The sequence below is a fragment of the Drosophila elegans genome, unplaced genomic scaffold, assembly GCF_018152505.1.
Source record: "Drosophila elegans isolate 14027-0461.03 unplaced genomic scaffold, ASM1815250v1 contig_684, whole genome shotgun sequence".
Taxonomy (NCBI): Eukaryota; Metazoa; Arthropoda; class Insecta; order Diptera; family Drosophilidae; genus Drosophila; species Drosophila elegans.
Window position 1 is genome coordinate 1,239,799 of NW_024546041.1, and position 19,830 is coordinate 1,259,628.

Below are 19,830 nucleotides of genomic sequence, written 5' to 3' on the forward strand. Positions count from 1 at the left end.
ACATGGGATTTTTGCCTCTGCAGTCAAGGATAACATTATTCAATAGAAATATTCAAGAGAAACTTCTTGCCGGTCGGACGTATTTTGTCACAAACTCTGAAAATTACCAAAATTTCTCATAAAAATCAAATTTTTAAAGCTTTAAACTGTACTCAAACATTTTACCCAGTGGTAACAGCTCTTCGATCGTTCCATGATCGGGTGCATGCAATGGAGGCAGGGTTAGACGCTAGACGGAATGCCAAAAATGCGAGTGATTTGCGTATACACGGAATCCCCTTTATCGCTGGTGAAAGGCTGAGACCCATTTTCAACACAATGTGTCTCTAACTTAATTTAACAGCCGTTCCAAAAGTTAGGAACATTTTCCGGGCGCGAAAGATACAGAACACACATACGGACCCTGTTGTCATTGTAAATATAGAGTCAATAATCGACAAAATACAGGTGTTGAGGGCGGTTGCCGGATACCGAAAGCAAGCAAAACAACAACTAAGACTGCAATTGATTGGGAGTAATTAAAGTGCTGCTAAAGAAAGCTTTACTATTTTTAAAGAGGCAATTCGAGAGAGAAGATAACAACTGCAGTTTTTACGAGCCGGGGGAGAAATAGTGAGAAGTAGTGAAGGCGGTGGCGAAGCTCACTGCGTTGAAAGATTTGAAGATCTTTCATTTTTATTAGCACACGCACTTAATTCAACGACCAGAAGTGTTTCTCTTAATTCATTAACAACTTATGCTGGCGCATTAATAGGAGAGGAGATAATAGCTTTCTTACTGATAATATTTCATGTTTAAATAGAATCTTATAAGTAAGTAAAATATATTTTATGTGTGTGTGTTAAATATATGGGGCAATACTGCCTAAATCCGTACTAATAATGATGAAAGGTATTTTGTATAGTAATACAAGATTTAAATACGATAAGTCACAATAACTATGCGATGACAAAAATTCTTAGAAACTATAAGCATGGTCTAACGATTTGGCATTTGAATGGTCAAAGTATTTATCGTAAAATGGATGAATTTAGGTTTTGTAAACTTTTCAACTCAAATGTCGATATCGTCTGTGTATCAAAAACTTTCTTCCTGTCAGTTGCTAAATATACATGTTATGAATGTCCCGGATACACACTTTATAGATCGGTCCGCGAGGGCCATGCTGGAGGTGTAGCAATTCATGTTAACTCTATAATCGATCTTAAATATTAATTAGCTGTGTTTATAATAAACTGAACAGACAAAAAGACTACAAGGATATTTTAAAATTATAACAACATAATACTGACAGGTTACTTAAACAGCAAGATGCTTAACAATTTGCTCTTCGTGGGGACTAGGAGTAAAAATCATCATTGGGATAACATATTTCACCTGCCAACAGTTGATACACAACCGAGACTACATAACTCTAATATTAACTATTTATATAATATGGATGTACCTGTCAAAGTTAAGACAGTAAAAAAAAAAAAAAATATGATGGTATAATAATAATAATAAAAATCTTTTTTAAGTAGAGAAAGCATACTCTCAATGGAATGGTGAATAAGTTTATCAACAACGCTAAGCGTGAATATTTAACCTGCAAGGTATTTAGTGCAATGACAACTGGACAGGTCTGGAAAGAACAAATATATGGGAATTACAAACACAAATGCCTTGATAAATCTGTGTTGATGACCTTAACAGGAAATTCTTGAATACTAATTTACCTGATCCGGACTATAGTGTGAGTGTTTCAACAGAAACAATATATAGTGAAAATAATTGTTTTAATTTTGTTCTTGTAAATCATGTGACGTTCAAGAAGTTATTTTACAAATTATATCTCAAGGTACAGGACTTGACGATATTAAAAATATCGTCGTAAAATTATACTACCAAACATAATTAAACAACTGCCCGAAGTCGTGTAAAATTGAAAAAAATTATGCCGATACCAAAGTCCAATAACGAATTCAGACCAATTTCAATAGCGCCTTTTTTGTTCAAAATTTTTAAAAAACTACTTGCGGACAAACAAGTACTACCGACACTAACAAGATCGCAGAGGAAATACGTAAGGAAATGGATAATAGTTTAATAACTTTTTTAACACTACTAGATTTTTGCAAAGCATTTGATTCAGTTGACTACAGAATACTTATAATGAAACTGCAGAAAATATTCAAATTTTCAAAAAGCTCTAAAACTAATTTCATCGTATATATCTTATAAGAAACAAGCTGTAGTCATTAGGGAAAAAACTTCAAATCTACAAAGTAATCGTCGTGGGGTTTCGTGATATTTGGTAACTGGGCTACAAAGAATAGATTGAGCTTAAACCACTAAAAGTCATAAGGTTTAATGATATACAAGAAAAATATTGATACTAGTAGCTCTCAGAAGCTTCGAAGAGGAGATGCAGAGCTAAAATATGTCGAGAAAGTCAACAATTTGGGTATCAATTTTGTTATTCGAATGTTGTTGTCTAAAACTTTAGTTGTTCCTAGTCTCTTCTATGGGATTGAAATATTTGAAACGAGTGACTCCGCAAGTCGACATAAGATAAAGATAACATTCAATTATATAGCCAGGTACATATATGCTTTGGGTAGGGCTAACCATGTAACAGAAAGCGCAAACAAAATCTTTGACATGAATGTGGACACCAGGGTTGGTTTTACAATTAGAGTTCTTCTTCAAAAAATTATAAACACAAGGCAACCGCAGTACCAATACAGCATGTTCCGTTTTACAAACTCACAAAAAACTAATAACTAAGTAAGCATTAGGACAAAACTTGCAAGTTCGGAGAAGCAAATTCTTGTCCAAGCTATTCGCAAGTTGAGCTCCTTGCCTCATATCCTAAAAAGCATTAACCGCATCTAGTTTATATTAAGTCTAGGCACATCTTGCAATTACACTCACGACAAACTAAATTAAACTACAAAAAAAAAACTTCATAATTAAAATATGAATATATAAGTAAATAAAATATATTATTAACAAATTAAAATAAACTTAAAATAAAAAATAATAATAAAACTTGCAATTACACTCACGACAAACTAAATTAAACTACAACAAAAAAACTTCATATTTAAAATATGAATATATAAGTAAATAAAATATATTATTAACAAATTAAAATAAACTGAAGTCATAACGCAACTAATTAAAATAAAATTTAATTTATTAAATTAAGAAACTAATGCTTTCGATGTGACTGGCGCAGTAAATAATATGTGATGTACTTGTAGCGCTAGGATAGTAACTATCACATAAATAAATAAATTAATAAATACCGCTCGCTTTCTCCCCGAAGGTCCCATGGGATTTTTGCCTCAGAAGCAAAAGCCAATATCACCAAAACCGCTCACTTTCTTCCCGAAGAATTTCATCCGGCTCGGCCTCGGTCATAGGTGGGGTTTTAGAATCCAACACAGGGTTTGACGGGCAAAAAAAAAACCTTTGGCGTGACCGCTAAAAGTACCTCTTCACCTAACGAACAAAACTCTCTAGACCTGTGTCTCGGTGATTTTCGAATTTCTTTTAAAGGACTTCTGGCTCAGCCTGAGTTGTGTACCCCGGCCAGAGAGCATCCTTATGCGTTTATCATTTCGGATTCATCTCTTGACTGCAAGGATCGATATGTCCTTTTCCTTGTATTCACGCTGTGTGTTGAGCTCTGCACAACGTCCAATGGCACATACCTCAGCCTGGAATATGCTGGTATATTGGCCAAGGGATTTGTGGTATTTTATGCGAGGCCCTACCACTCAAGGGCCCGTGCCTTGTTGTGTCAGGGATCCATCTGTGTACCATGCTATGGTGTGTGTAGCCATAGGTTGCACTTCAGACAATGTGCTCCAATCTTTCTTATTTCCTAGGTGTGCTGTGAAGTTTTGCTTGAAGATTAATTCGGCTGTCATTTCATCCCTAGGGTGGAGTATTAGGGGCACCTCACCTAACAGATTAGACGCATCCCTGTTATTTAGAATGCAACCACTACCTGTGCCCTCAGTGCTTATTCTCAGGAGTGTAGCTTTGCGTTGAATTTCAATTACACAGTGGAGTGGTGTTAGCTCCATCAGAATTTCTAAGGCAGTTGTAAGACAGGTCCTCATTGCCCCTGTCATGCATACGCAGGCAAGTCTTTGCAACTTTCCTAGCTGGTTTTGCATGCTGGTGAGCTTAGCTCGTTTACCCTATGCAAGTGCTCCGTAAGTGAGGATTGGTCTCACAATCATTAAGTATAGCCATCGTATAATCTGAGGCCTGGTTCCCCAGGATTTCTCAGCAATTTTCCGAAAGGTATATGTCTCAAGTCATGGCTTATGGCTCAAGTCTTGGTTTTACTTTGCATCTTTATTTTCCATGTCTGAGTAGTGGAAGATGAGTTGTTGAATTTACGGGAATAGAAATTTGTCTTGGCGGTATTAGTAAGTTTGGTCATTTTTTGTCTCAATGACTTAAACACCGCGTAAGCTTGAGGTGTCCTGTACCTTTTCCACTTAATGTACGCCCCGCCACGCTGTAATAATGCGTCTTTGATGTTTTGATGATGTTTAAAACCACGGTTTTTCAGAAGAACGAATAACTCTGCTACGGACAGGTACAAGACAGTTATATAAATAACAAATTTTGTGTTGTAAAAAATTAACTTGTTTCTCTAATGCGGAAAGGGAATATATGTTATACCAATTGCACGAATTAAGGGTTGATTCCAAATGGTCATAGTTGATATTTCTAAAGTCCATAAAAACTATTGGATGGTCAAGGTATTGTAGGTCAAGTGCATAAGTCAAGAATATGACGTCATGTTTTGAAAAGGATGGGACAATAAGTTGGTCATATGTTGCTACTCTGTCTGTATCAGACACAAAAAATAAATCTAAAAGCAAGTTTTGGTAAAATGCGTAGGGGACCCGGAGTTAACCAACTTCATACCCAGCGATTTCATGTCCTCTGCGAGGGTGTACTCCCTTAAAATATCGCTATTAAAATCGCCTGTTATAATGACGTCTAAATAAGTTAATGACACGTCAATCTATTTCCAAAATAAGAACCTTGTACTGGGATAATGAAAGCTCTCTAAATTCAGAAACTATAAAATCAATCCCAACAAGAGCTTTTGGAATTAGTATTCCAAATCCCCCTACTCTGCATAGCAAGTCAAACGGAACGGAAGAACGTTTTCATAGTACGTTAGCCGAAATAGCTCGTTGCGTAAAAATAGACAGAAAACTTCACGATACCATTGACATTATGCTATAAGCAACCATAGATAACAAAACAATTTATTTCGTAACAGGTAAAAACATGTCGAAATTATTCATTTAACCCCCAACGAACTTGAAATAGAAATTTATAAAAACAAGAAAGAAAGCAAACTTCGGCAAGCCGAAGTTCATATACCCTTGCAGTTATTGCAAGAACTAAACTTTTTTGAAAACATTAAAATTATGATTTACTTGCGTATGTATATGTTTAAAAACATTGAAGCTATGATGATTTGCAGGTCATTTATTAGATAGTTATTTTATATATTTTTATTATTTCTAAGGGAGCTATATGATATAGTCGTCCGATTTGGATGAAATTTTGACCGTAATTCTATAATATTTAACCAATACTATATGTCAAAGAACTAAAAAAAATTAAAAAAATTACAATATAATTTTGTTTGTATTTTTTTTCCGATGGTTCCTATGGGGGCTTCCGACTTATATACTACCTGAAATAGAAATACAACTTTTGGGAAAGTTTCATGCAGATAGCTTTAAAACTGAGAGACTAGTTTGCGTAGAAACGGACGGACAGACTGACAGACGGACATGGCTAGATCGACTCTCCTAGTGATAATGATCAAGATTATATATACTTTATAGGTTCGGAAATGTCTCCTTCATTGCGTTGCAAACTTCTGACTGAAATTATAATACCCTCTGCAAGGGTGTAATAAAAAATTTCAAAAACTTATTGTTTTGTGTAGTAACTATATATTTATCTCAGGTCAATTAATTCGTTCATATTTAAATTTTTGGCTCATTTTTTTGATCGTTGCTAGGGCAGCTATGTGATTTATAAACATAATTAAAAATGTTGTTTTGAATGTTATTAAACTATTACTATGTTCAAAAGAAATAAAAACAAACAATGAAGTTAACATTTTTTTAACATTTTTGACTCAGTTATTTGATTGTTGCTAGGGCAGCTATGTGATTTATAAACATAATTTAAAATGTTGTTTTGAACGATATTAAACTATTACTAATTGAATGTTCAAAAGAAATAAAAACAAATAATGAAGTTAACACTTTTTTAAATTTATTTTTTTAGTATTCCGATAGATTCTATGGGAGCTATATGCTATAGTCGTCCGATTTTAATCCAATTTAATTTTCAGTTATTGTTGCATAACTTTTGCTAATTGCAAAATAAAAAAAAATCTGCTCCTGGGATAACATTTTTTAGATTTCCGATGAACCCGCTCGCCAAAACGTGGCTTTCACATGTGTTATGAAAATCACACTCCAAGGTTCTGGAACATTTTTTTCTCAAGTTTAAAATCTAAAATTTCAAGTCAAAACATGTATCTTTAAAGAATTTAATAAATAGCCACTTAATAAATAAATCATAAATAAAACGAAGAACAAATGTATGAAATCTTATCCAAATTTAAAAATTTAAACACGTAATTCTAAAATTGAAACAATAACAATGATTAAAAGAATTTAAATAAAAAAAATTAATAAAATAGAGAAGTTAAATATTTTTGAAATACTTTTTTTTATTAATATTCCCATTATTTTCATAGGAGCTCAACAGATCAGCAAAGTGATGAGACAGTTTTCATAAAATTGAAGACAACGAACAGCAATCCAATAAAAGTGACTTTGATGACTTGACATACCTTATGCGTGATAATATAATATAATAAGCGAACATCGAACTTCTTGAAGAATGAGTCAGTCCGTCTCCAGTTCTTTTTATTTTTGGCTTTTGCATATGTGCAAAATCATCGGTTGAAATCACTTACCCGAAAGAAACTAAGCTCAAAAAGATTGCCATATAATTTATTATCTATTTTATTAGCGCTCGTTTTGTATTGACCATGACTCCGCTCCGTAGCATCCGTATAACTACGTGGACTGCCATCCACAAGACCGGATAGGACATTTGCCTTACTGTAAAATGTTAAGTTAAGAAAATTTACCTTTTCTTTTTCTAGTGTAACTCCAGTAATAAAGTGCTTCATGCAGAGGTACGCAGTTTCCTGAAGTTCTGGTTTATCATTTTCCATGACTTTAAAAATTATATTTATAATTTTCTCTTTGTATCCAATATCACTTATATAGTGACATGCTGCTAGTGCTCGTAACGCACTGGTCCTAAGTGGTATGAGATTCGGAACGTTTTTATAGCAGTCCAACTTTGCTAACGTGGCATCTTCGGCTTCACTTAATGTAAGCAACTCGTGAAAAAAAAGTTTGTGATAGGTATTCGTCAAATCTGAAAAGTTACGAAATCGATAAATACCGTTTAGAAAATACAAAACAAAGGAAGCAAACTTGGGTTGATCGAATTTCGTTTAAGCTTTCAGCTATAATAACAAATATGTATTTTATGTATTATTCGTCAAACGTAAATCTGGATATCATTTTTTGTCATCTCAAAACTAGGCGCATTGTACACATAGAATTCAAGTGGTTAGTGGCGCAACGCGTAAGTTGGTTAATTTTAATTTTATTAAAATCGGAAAACTAAATCATATTAATGCTATAGGAATCATATCTTCAATGTTTTTAAGCATATACGCAAATAAATCATAATTTGTAATGTTTTCAAGAATATTTAATTTTTGCAATGGCTGCAAGGGTATATGCACTTCGGCTTGCCGAAGTTTGCTTACGTTCTTGATTACTATGAAATCAGGATATAAATACCGTTTTATTATAGTTTTCTTACATTTTGCTTTGTTTGATGATTATGAAATACAAATTTATAAATCCAACAGCAAAATTTATAAAACTATAAAACATAAAAATCCATTATTGCATTCGGTCGCGTGTAGACGTGTTTTCTTAACGCTCCGGAAAAACAATAAGTCACTGAGTCGTAAACGTTCGGAAAAATTTATAAACGCGTGGTTTTGCGATTCGCGATGCTAATTCGCATATCGTAAACTAAAGTTTTAGTTAATTAATTAATTAATATTTACGCTCTATCAATAAATGAGTAAGAACGTGGATCAGCGCACTCAACGCCAAAAACAGCAAGACGAAGCCCGTGAAAAAATTCAGAGTGAGCAAGACAAACGTCGTCTCTCTTTGGCCCGAAACAATGCTTACTTCTCGTTCACGAGTAATACTCTAGAACCGAAAGTGCAAGAAAGTGCAAGTTTACTGACCGCCGAAAACCAGAGAGCTAGTTCTTGCTCTCCCGCCCTGCTTTTCACCGCACAAACAACATGGTGTGAGCAATGCAAAACTCCAACCGAGCTTCTGCCACCTAGTGCAACAACAACAGCAACTACTACGTCAACTACAACGGTCTCTGTCGCCAACAATGCAATAACGACTCCACTCTCTTCTTCTGCAGCGGTTAAAGCAACAACACAACCAAGTGCAAAAATCGGGTCAAACGGCAAAAACAAAGCTACGGTAGGAAAAATTACAATTCCGCAAGCGGGTTCGGCCACGCAGACAGGCATGGATCGCTATATTAATATTTCCAAGCGCAAGCTAACCCCCCCAAAAAAATCTGACGGCAATATGCCCAAAATAAACCGTACCAACAAATGCACTGAAAATCTCGGGCCATTAAATGAAAATAGATTTTCCATTCTGGCGGAGCCTGAAACAGAGTACGAAGAATTAGCCCCAAAGAAACTAAAGCCCCCACCTATCTTTATTCGGGAGAAGATCTCTAACGTCCTAGTAAATAAAATAGTTGAGCTTGTCGGGAAGGATAACTTTCATGTTATTCCGCTTATGAAAGGGAACATAAGCGAAACCAAACTTCAAACCAAAACCGAAGATGATTTCCGAGTAGTGTCGAGGTACCTAAACAATGCCAAAAAGAATTACTACACGTACCAGCTGAAAAGTTGCAAGGGCTTACAAGTTGTCCTCAAGGGAATAGAACCCGATGTGACCCCCTCTGAAATTATAGAGGCTTTAAAGAAAACGGTTTTTGCGCCAAAAATGTTATGAACATTATGAACAAAAACAAGAAGCCGCAACCCCTTTTCAAGGTCGAGCTGGAGCCAGACAGCAGAACTTTGAAAAAAAACGCAGTGCACCCGATCTACAAGTTGCAGTACCTTCTGCACCGTAGGATCACAGTTGAAGAGCCGCACAAACGGAACGGGCCAGTGCAATGTACAAACTGCCAGGAATACGGACACACCAGGGCTTACTGCACCCTCAGGTCAGTTTGTGTAGCTTGTGGAAACTGCCACGGCTCCGAAATCTGCCCTGCCAACAAGGGAGACTCTCACACTAAAAAGTGTGTAAACTGCCAATGAAACCACACAGCAAACTACAGAGGCTGTCCAGTCTACAAGGAGATGAAAAGTCGGATGCAAAGAGCGTCAACGGCACGCCAGAACATTTACATGAAATCACAAACGACACCCGAAGTTTTCTTCGCAAAAGCAGCCAGGTCATCATTTGGTCCTTCAATTACCATCTACAGCCAGTGCTCTAAGATCAGGCACAGCTCACATAGAGCCGAAAACTGATAACATACAGCAGGCCATGGGACAGCCACAAGGTAACATGGAAACTATGATGATAGCTTTGCAACAAAATATGATGGAATTTATGTCCTTCATGAAAACCACCATGCAAATTTTAATGCAAAACCAAAATATCTTGTTACAAATGCTTGCAGCTCAGCAGTCCAAATAAATTATGCCTACGGCACCGATCATCCAGATGGTAAAGCACATGGCGGAATCGGCATCTTAATAAGAGACCGTATCAAACACCACTTTCACCAACGGTTTGCAAAAAAATATCTGCAAGCTACATTGATAAAATTACAGTTGGGCACCAGCAACCTTGCCATTGCCGCTGTCTACTGCCCACCCCACTTTACAGTCTCCGAAGACCAATTCATGGACTTCTACAATTCACTTGGAGAGCGATTCATAGCAGCAGGTGATTACAACGCCAAGCACACACACTGGGGATCCCGCCTTGTGACCCCCAAAGGAAGGAAACTATATAATGCACTTATCAAAACATGTCACAAACTGGAGTACGTTTCACCAGGTAGTCCTACATACTGGCCAACAGATCCTAGAAAACTACCTGCTTTAATTGATTTTGCTGTGACAAAAATTATTTCTCGCAATCTAATATTTGCCAAATCGCTTTTGGATCTATCATCGGACCACTCACCAGTGCTAATAACTCTTCTTCAAAGCCCGGAATTAATCGAGCACCCTTGCAGGTTGACGTCGCATCGAACCAACTGGCTAAAGTTCAAAAAGTACGTAAGTTCCCACATCGAACTAACTCCACAGCACAACTTCAAGGAGGACATCGACTGCTATGCCAATGCACTGGAGTCTGTACTCGTCGCAGCAGCCAAAGTCTCTACACCGCAAGGGAGGGATGGGCACACACACCAAAACAAAACTAACCTTGAAATCGAACAGCTTGTTTTGGAGAAAAGACGTTTGAGGCGTGCTTGGAAAAAACCAGCAGATCGCCATCCTCAAAACATAGTCTTAAGGAAGCTGGTCGCAGACTTACCAGGAAGAAGAAGAAAAAGCAAAACGCCAGTACATTGAGAAACTTTCACCCACCAGTACCAAGCATCCCCTGTGGAGGGCCCACCCAAATCTAAGTGCGCCGGCCGAAACAGTAATTCCCGTAAGAGACTCTTCAGGCAGCTGGGCCAGAAGCGACAAAGACATAGCTCGTACATTTGCTTTACACCTTCGAAATGTTTTTCAGCCAAACTCTGCAAATAATTCATTCACACTACCGTCGCCGTCAATTCGAGGTGGAACTGAGACGGCACCAATTCTGTTCCAAACAAACGAAGTTGCAAAAGTCATCAGCGAGCAATTAAAAACAAAAAAGGCCCCAGGCGGTGATCTAATAACTTCTAAGATGCTAATTGAACTCCCAAACTGTGCAGTTGAGGTAATTTGTAAACTCTTTAACGGGATTACACGACTTGGCTACTTCCCAAAAAAATGGGAAAAGTCGGTAATCATAATGGTCCCAAAGCCAGGAAAAGATCACACAATACCAGCCTCATATATACCGATAAGTTTACTCTCGTGTCTGCCTCCCGAGACAGGGTCGTTACAGTTGTTTGCCGACCCTCTTTTATAAATATTTTATTTATTTACATGAAAGTCGCTTAATGTTTCAACAGCAAATGTTTATTGTTAGCAAAAAACTTTGTTTAATATTAAATTGCTTATGCTTTATCAAACTTTCTCCCGAGCGGTGGCTGCTTTCTCAAACTTTAAGAAGCACCTCGTAGTAAATTTATATGTTGCTACATAAACGCCGTGCGAAAACAAGCATCAAAACCCGTACTTTTTTTCTTTTATTTAACTTATTCTCTACAAAGCACAAAGTTAAAGAGCGTACTAGGTACTATTTGTACTGAAATAAAGCATTAATGACCGAAATCTGTAAAGCAGAACTGGAAATTAAAAACAAAATAGGCATGAACAATATTTTTTACTTTTGACATACAAAAAATTTGAAATTCCTTTTTGAATCAGAGACGATTTTGTCGATTCCAATTTGTAAACCAGGGTAGTTTAAGTAATTCAATTTAATGGTGTTATGATCTTTCCACTCCTATTGCTTTAATATTTGTTAAAATAATATTTGGTTTAACATTTCAAACTTTCGGTTTTTATTTTATTAAAATTGGCTGACTATAAAATACAGCTCCGTTAAAAGCAATCAAAGTATTAAAAAATAAAAAATAAATAAAATAAATATTATAACTTTTCTATCTTTAATTAAAAAAAAATTCTTTTCGACAGAGTAATGGTTTCATAACTCAAAATTAAATTTAAATAAAATGAGAAAACGATATAATATAGCTGACATAGTGGCTATCGAATAATTAAGCTGAAAACTTCGATGTTTTTAAACCTATACGCGTACTTGTAAATCAAAATTTAGATGTTTTAAAGAGAATTAAATTTTTGTATTAGCTGCAAGGGTATATTAACTACGACTTACCGAAGTTTTCTTAATTTCTTGTTTATTTTCATTTGTACTTTAAAAAACGGATGGTTTTTGCCCAATTTTTGATATGATTTGTTATGTTTAACATGTTAATTGTTTAACAAAAAATTTTTAATTTAGAAATTAATGAGAATATACAAAAAGCAAATTCAAAATAAATTAAAGGTTCTTTTCCTAATAAATGTATAAACGCAAAAACATAAATAAACAATAAATTGCTTTTTTAAAAAGATAAAAACCAATAACATTTCTTCAAAGGTACCGAAAAGACGAGAGTTATATAACATTCTAAAATTATTAAAACAGTCAGCAAATTCAAAATGTAAAAAACTATATGAAAGACATTTTTAAAATGCACGGTCCTTTGAAATTGTTAAGTAACAAGGCTAATTTTATTATGCAGCTTTGTGTCGATTTCAAAACTAATTAAATAAAAGTAAAGTAATTTTTTTGGTAAAATAAATAATAATCGTTACAAAATCTGATATCAGAAGTTTTTCGAGTTTAATGTGCGACCGTCACATAAATTTTATATCGTCAATAAGTGTTTTTATTTGATTTATAGACAACGGGCAAAATCGGTCAAAAAACGTTGTTAAACCATTAATTAATTTCAATATTTCAAACCATTACCCCACCATCTCCGTGATTCACAGTGGGATAAATTTTTTCTGCCTTTTATTTTCAAAAACGCCGAACTTACTCTCATCAGAGCACATTAGGCTGTTCCAAAACTCTGGAGGCTTGAAAATGTGCTCATTAGCATACTCTATCCGTTTCTTTAGATTTACTTCGATATAAAAGCCTTTTTTTGGCCTACATGGCTTTTGTCCCCTTCCTTTTTTATAACCCTTCGGATGGTATCTTCTGATACAGATTTGGAGAACCGCTCTTCGACTTCCAACATAGGCTCGTAGGCACGTACGAAAATTTTCTTGAACCAGTTGAATACATTTTTTCTCTTCCGTCGTTGTTAAAGCCGGAGGACGACCAGCACGTGGATTTGAAATGATCCAACCGGTGTAAGTGAAGTTAAGGAAAACCATCTGTATGGAGGAGTGAGCTCTATTAACTGTAGCTTTTACACTCAAGAAATAACTTAATTATAATTTTTCTTTTGGCTGGACAAATCTTTGTGAAATCAAAAGTTGACATCATTTGTGTGTCCAAAACCTGGTTTACTTCGGATATGTGTGACTTCTAGTGTGCAAGCATTGTCATGAAAGACAAATCGAATATATTTTTCTTTAATTATTGAACTATAAGCCAGGAAAAATAACACTGTCGGCTGTATATAGTGGCCTTACAAAAATACTGATTGCTCATAACTTCTTAAGCTAATATCAGCCTACTCTGATGTAATTTTAGCGGGGGACTTTAATGGCTACCTTCTTTGTGATGACCAGCCCACCAAGTCCATGTTAATACTTGGCATATATGCTGTTCACAATAGAGAACCGACATTATGACCAGATCTAAGCACCTACCTTTTCTAATACGATCTTATTTTCTTAACGTATGGAATGTCTCTTGATTGCAATAGTGATAAGATAAAATATAGGGACTTTAAAAATATTTATTATTAAGAATTTATAATACGCTTACGACAACGTAAAGTGCAAACGGTCGTGGTCGAAGCGCTTTAAAGCGGCCCGGACCGCTTGAAGGCAGCACCTGTACAGTCCGTACCTCGCACGAAGTGATTACCACGTGTTTCAGTCCATTGCGAACGAGCATTGTAGTCAGAAGTTACACACAAAAGTGTCTTGTGAAAATTGGGTCTCCGAGTTAGTAGGGAAGCAATCTTCTACAAGAGGGACATTATGATGTTGGCATCTAGTTGGGAACTAGTCATCGAAAAAAATTGCACCTATTTATTTATTGTAACCAACTTTATGAATAACTAAAAAATACAAATATACTGTTGGATTTTATTGACTCCTTTCTTTATACGCATTTCTATCTATTTAAATGTTTATACCCTTACAGAGGGTATTATAATTTCAGTCAGAAGTTTCCAACTCAGTGAAGAAGACATGACAATGTAAAAATCATATATATATTATTTGTACGTAAATAAAAAAAATATTAATTCACAAAATTAGGGTTTCTGTATTATTTCTATGCTTATGCAGTAGAGTGTGATTGTAACGCAGTGAAGGAGACATTTCCGACTTTATAAAATGTCGTTTTCGAAGAATTATTATTATACCCGTTGGTCGTAGACAAGTAAAATGCGGCGTTTCCGACCCTATAAAGTATATATATTCTTGATCAACATCAGTAGGAAAGACGATATAGCCATGACCATCTGTTCGTCCGTCCGTCGGTCCATCTTTCCGTCCATCTGTCCGTCCACCTGTCCGCCCGTCAGTCCGTTCGTCCCTCCGTCTGTCCGTCCGTCCGTTTGTCGGTCCGTCCGTCCGTCCGTCCCTCCGTCTGTCCGTCCGTCCATCTGTCCGTCCGTCTGTTCGTCCGTCCGTCTGTCCGTCCATTTGTCCGTCAACTAGTATCTCAGTTTTAAAGCTATCTGGATGAAACTTTCCCAAAAGTTTTTTTTGTATTGCAGGTAATATATGAGTCGGAACGAGCCCAATCGGACGATAACTCCCAGAAGAACAACCGGAAAAAAAAACAAAAAAATAATTATTATTTCGCTGTTTCTTAATTTTTTTTAGTTATTCGAGATAAAGTCATGGTTTATTTTTTCGGAATTATGTTTAAAGTTGAAATGACGATTACAATGGACACAATTGGAATGTTAAAAAAAATCAAAATTCATATACTTTAAAGAATATTATATTTTTGCATTAGCTGCAAGGGTGTACAAACTTTGGCTTTTCGAAGTTTGCTTCCTTTCCTGTTTTATATCATATTATACATTTTTATCGTATTACATTTTTTGTTGATTTTTTTCAGGTACAATCTGCAATGCGTCCACTGCTCTTAAAATTGGGCGATCACAGAAATTTGTCTATACCAGCAATAAAACGCTTATCTTATTTTACGCAATTATTTCCGGAAATGTTTAATGAGAAGTTAAGTGAACAAATATTGCAACACTGTTCAAAAATTATTGAAATATTTGTGGGAGACTATAAGTGCACAAATCAAAATATCAACTTTTTTGCATCATCAAAGGGCGGAGAGTACGAACTTAAAATTGTCACACTAGTCGAAATGTTTTCCCATATCTCAGCATCAGAAAAATATATTGAAAAGTTATGCCAACTCGTCTTAAAAACAGAAAAAAATCTGATGATTGAGGCATCAAGCCCATATCGAGAACCGCTTCTAAAGTTTCTTCAACGTTTTCCAGCAGAAACAGTGGATTTATTTTTAAAAGAATCTGTTATGATGGACTCTCAATGGAATCGTTTTTTTATATATGTTTTAAAGCACAAAATGGGATCAACATTTCGTTTAGCTATAAAAAACAGTAAATATAACAAATTATTAATTTACTTAAACTTCAATTCCGACTTACTACAAACACATAAATATGAAGTTCATCACCAAGCCGTTTTAATAATTTTTACGTTAATGGAAATAGATGATCAATGGATTCCGACGCGACGAGACATTGTAGACGCCCTCAAAAATTGCTGGCAGAGTAATTTATATTCCACATGCGCTGAAAACGTAGTTTGTGATTTATGGCATTTAATTGGAAGAATACTCTTGCTTTATTTTTCAAACAACACAAATGATATTGAACTGCTCTTTCAATTATTAAAAGCATTATGCTTTCGCTTTATACCTGATGTTTACTTCTTACGAGATTTCTTGCAAAACACAGTTGCTCAAAGCTTTACCGTTAACTGGAAACGAAACGCATTTTTTTATTTTGTTGAAAATTTTAATAACAACACAATTTCAGAAGAGCTGAAAGCGAAAATTATTTCAGCTGTTATTATTCCTTGTTTTACTGTAAGTTTTGATAAAGGCGAAGGAAACAAACTAATTGGCGCTCCGCCGACGCCATATCAAGAAGATGAAAAAAATATTGTTTCCGTCTTTATTAATAAAGTTTTTGACCCGGATAAACAATATGAAGATGCAGTTAGAATTGCTCTGTTACAGCTTGCCTGTTTATTGGTAGAACGCGCATCTCAGCACATACATGATGGAGATGCTAATAATAAGCGGCAGGGTAATAAGCTTCGGCGTCTCATGACCTTTGCTTGGCCCTGTTTACTTAGTAAGAATTCGGTGGACCCAACTGCACGATATCATGGTCATTTATTGCTTGCGCATATAATAGCTAGATTGGCAATTCATAAAAAAATAGTTTTGCAAGTATTTCATTCGTTGCTTAAAGGACATGCATTAGAGGCTAGATCTATAGTTAAACAAGCTCTCGATGTACTAACACCAGCTATGCCGTTGCGAATGGAAGACGGAAACACTATGTTGACACACTGGACAAAAAAAATTATCGTTGAAGAAGGCCATGCAATGCAGCAGCTGTTTCATATATTACAACTTATAATTCGTCATTATAAAGTAAGTATTGACATTATTATATTAAACATTTGATTTAGTCAGGTCCGTTTGCCCGTCCGTTTGCCCGCCCGTCCGTCTGTATGTCTCTACGTCGATGTAGCTTCATTGGTGTTAGACATGTACGCATAAAAATCGAAGCATGTAGAATATTTATACCCGTTATTCGCAAAGTAAAAAAATTTATTGTATTCGTTGAAAAGTATGTTACAGGTAGGAAGAGTCGTTCCGGACTCTATAAAGTATATATTCTTTATTAGGATCACTAGCCGAGTCGATCATACCAAGTCCGTTTGTCTGTCCGTCTGGCCGTCTGTATCAATGTCGAGATCTCGAAAACTACAAAAGCTAGAGATTTGGAATTCTAGTAATTCTTACGCAGCCCTGGTTTAATTCAAAACGGTCACGCCCACTCTGACAAAGCGCAAAAGTCTGTCATGTTACTCTGTTAAACCATAGTTATAGGATTGTTTGTGTGTTTCGATTATTTTAAAAAATTTTTATTTAAAAAGTTATTCAGTTATTTAATCCTCTGCCGCCTACTAGACTATCCTATTCTCATTAGATAGAGCCGTAGTGCTTGCTGATTTAGAACTGTTAGCGAGGGTGCTGCCCGCTCTTAGCTTCCATGTTGGCTATGCAACTTTATAAAATGCATCTATTCTTGATGAGACTATACAAGTTAATATAACATTGTCCAGATCAAGTTTGAAAACGGCGTAGGTCGGATCCTAAAGCTACCTTGGGACAGTCAAGTCAAGATGTTAAATTTCGCCCTTCCAAAACGTACTTTTTCGTCCTATTCAAGGTAAATGGGAGCGTTTCCGACCCTATAAAGTATATATATTCTTTATTAGGATCAATAGCCGAGTCGAACTAGTCATGTCCGTGTGTTTGACCGTCTGTCTCTCTGTCCGCCTATCCGTATGTATGAACGGGAAGATTTTGGAAACTATTAAAGCCTTTGATGGTTTGACATGCAGATTCTAGTAATTCTTACGCAGTGCAAGTTTTTTTCTGCTGCAAGGGTATATAAACTTCGGCTTTTCGAAGTTTAATATCTTGCTTCTTGTTATGTAGCAATCAGTTGATTTTAATGATTATATTATAATTTATTTATTTTGTAGGTATATTTTCCTGTAAGGCATCAACTAGTGCAACACTTAATAAATTATATGCAGCGCTTAGGATTTCCTCCTACTGCGTCTATTGAACATAAGAAACTAGCTGTGGACTTAGCAGAAGTAATTATAAAATGGGAGCTTCACCGCATTAAAGAGGATGAGCGAGAAACCAAAGCTGATGGAACCGATGAAGAATTCTTGCAGGAAAGCTCAATAAAACGGACAGGAATCGATTCGGTGGAAACTCGAAAAAAAGTCTTTTGACAATATAAGAGATTCAACAGTGCAAGGAAAGTACAAAATACGAAATTAAAATAGTTTTACTTCATACGCTTAATAGTTACAGGTTTTGAAAAATTCTACGCTTAAGTCGTCTCCTTACCGTTCTAAACTCTTTTAATATGGCACAAATTTGCTGTTTAGTACTAGTTCACAGCCCGACGAAAAAGTTGCGTTTTAAAATGGCTATAAAAACGAACGTCTGGATATTTTTCAAATATTTTTTTTTATATTTAAAAACCCCAACTTTGCGGTTTGGTTTTGGTTAATTAAGGAAGGCAATAAGTAATTGCAAAATTGTTATGGAATCCAAGGGGCATCAAAAAAATCATCCTTAAATATCATTTTTATACCCTTGCAGAGGGTATAATAATTTCAGTCAGAAGTTTACAATGCAGTGAAGGAGACGTTTCCGACCCTATAAAGTGTATATATTCTTGATCAGCATCACTAGGAGAGTCGATCTAGCCATGTCCGTCTGTCCGTTTCTACGCAAACTAGTCGGTTTAAAAGCTATCTTTCACTTTCACTTTCCCAAAAGTCTTTCTATTGCAGGTAGTGTATAAGTCGGAACGAGCCGGATTAGAATACTATAGCATATTGCTCCCAAAGGAACAATCGGAAAAAAATAACAATAAATTTTAACTTTGCTGTTTTTAATTTTTTTTTAGTTCTTCGACAAATAGTAATTGTTAAATATTTCTGAATTACGATTTAAATTTCATCAAAATCGAGCGACTATATCATATTGCTCTCATAGGAACAATCGGAAAAAAAATACAAAAAAATTATAACTTTTCTGCTTTTAAAATTGTTATTTAGTTCTTCGACTTATAGTAATGGTTAAATATTTCAGAATCACGGTTTAAATTTCATCAGAATCAGACGACTATATCATATAGCTCCCATAGGAAAAATCGGGGAAAAAACTATATTTCGGCCGTTTCGACTATTCTCAAGGAAAACCGTCATTGCCGTTTAATAAAAAGTGGAAAAAAAGAATACAGTTTTTCATTCCAAAATAATTGAAGGCTGACATACCAAAAAGTGCAGTTTCAGGTTCCACATGCTGAACAGGCTTTCAGAAACCATGTCATAATAAAAAAAACCGGCTTTAAGGATTCGCTCTGTGATCAGGAAAATAAAACAAAGAGAAAAGAAAGGAACTCAGTTATCAAAAGAACAAAACTTCAAGATTCCGAGTTCTAAAATTATAAAATTTGGGACGACGAAAATTTGTTTTAATTATTTAAAATTAAAGGAAAAAATGAATCTTTCCCAGCAGCTAGCGACCCCAAGTATACAGTCCGGAATGTCAGGCTCTGGTAGCACTTTAATGTGAAGAAGAAACTCAAAACCTTAACATAATGCCAAGTCTGATGAACCTGCCTAGAAGGCATGTACAGTCCGTACCTCGCACGAAGTGATTACCACGTGTTTCAGTCCATTGCGAACGAGCATTGTAGTCAGAAGTTACACACAAAAGTGTCTTGTGAAAATTGGGTCTCCGAGTTAGTAGGGAAGCAATCTTCTACAAGAGGGACATTATGATGTTGGCATCTAGTTGGGAACTAGTCATCGAAGAAAATTGCACTTATTTATTTATTGTAACCAACTTTATGAATAACTAAAAAATACAAAAATACTGTTGGGCTTCATTGACTCCTTTCTTTATACGCATTTCTATCTATTTAAAT

General features: G+C 35.5%; 2 protein-coding genes across 7 annotated transcripts in view; one reads left to right on the plus strand and one right to left on the minus strand.

The window, feature by feature from the left end:
- Positions 1-19,830, minus strand: part of LOC108134646 (transcription-associated protein 1) — a 325,375-nt gene that overhangs the window by 229,237 nt on the left and 76,308 nt on the right. For 4 of the 6 annotated variants that reach the window (XM_041710011.1, XM_041710010.1, XM_041710012.1 and 1 more), the window contains exon 8: positions 7,208-7,503. The exons of 1 other annotated variant lie outside the window; for it this stretch is intronic. In XM_041710011.1, coding sequence (XP_041565945.1) covers positions 7,208-7,503 — 296 coding nt within the window. Of the gene's footprint in view, positions 1-7,207; positions 7,504-19,830 lie in introns of those variants that run through there. One more of the 6 variants, XM_041710015.1, reaches the window with a different exon arrangement.
- Positions 15,147-18,133, plus strand: LOC121467749 (transcription-associated protein 1-like). The gene is made up of 2 exons (XM_041710016.1): positions 15,147-16,733; positions 17,858-18,133. Exons 1-2 carry the CDS (start codon positions 15,159-15,161, stop codon positions 18,116-18,118), a joined length of 1,836 nt encoding a protein of 611 aa, XP_041565950.1. The 5' UTR covers positions 15,147-15,158; the 3' UTR covers positions 18,119-18,133.

What these genes read in the sequence shown, in the direction of transcription:
- LOC121467749 (XM_041710016.1), top strand. Translation starts at nt 15,159, where the DNA reads ATGCGTCCACTGCTCTTAAAATTGGGCGATCACAGAAATTTGTCTATA. An exon ending in TTATAATTCGTCATTATAAA is followed by an intron (nt 16,734 to 17,857) that starts GTAAGTATTGAC and finishes TTTATTTTGTAG; the next exon opens with GTATATTTTCCTGTAAGGCA.